The sequence below is a fragment of the Eurytemora carolleeae genome, unplaced genomic scaffold, assembly GCF_000591075.1.
Source record: "Eurytemora carolleeae unplaced genomic scaffold, Eaff_2.0 scaffold91, whole genome shotgun sequence".
Lineage (NCBI taxonomy): Eukaryota > Metazoa > Arthropoda > Copepoda > Calanoida > Temoridae > Eurytemora > Eurytemora carolleeae.
Genome location: NW_019396098.1, coordinates 172,346 through 172,652, shown reverse-complemented (window position 1 = coordinate 172,652; position 307 = coordinate 172,346). Strand labels below are relative to the sequence as shown.

The 307-nt window shown below is 31.3% G+C and overlaps 1 protein-coding gene across 2 annotated transcripts in view; it reads left to right on the top strand.

Annotated features, from left to right (window-relative positions):
• The first annotated feature begins 178 nt into the window (after positions 1-178).
• The window catches only part of LOC111694874 (spindle pole body component 110), an 8,483-nt gene continuing 8,354 nt past the window's right edge, over positions 179-307 (top strand). The window contains exon 1 of one of the 2 annotated variants that reach the window (XM_023463920.1): positions 179-253. In XM_023463920.1, coding sequence (XP_023319688.1) covers positions 246-253 — 8 coding nt within the window. In that variant the 5' untranslated portion in view covers positions 179-245. The remainder of the gene's footprint in view (positions 254-307) is intronic. The other variant, XM_023463921.1, reaches the window with a different exon arrangement.

Below are 307 nucleotides of genomic sequence, written 5' to 3'. Positions count from 1 at the left end.
AATTCACAAAATTTAAAGAAATATTTGTTAAATTCTTATAAAATCTAATCTTATTGGAAAAGCAACAATTAAATCTTTGTTCAATTAAAATACAAAAGAATGTTGAATTTTTTCCACCGACTCCGACAGCTTTGTTTTGATTTTGAAGAATCAGCTGATATCAGCTGTTGGTCAAGCTGTAAATATGAACGTGTGATGGCGCAATAATTTTGATGTAAATTGTAAATTACCGTTCAAACACCAACATGCTTAGGTAATTTCCTAGTATACGATTTTTGGACCCCCCACCCCCTCCTATCAATTTTGT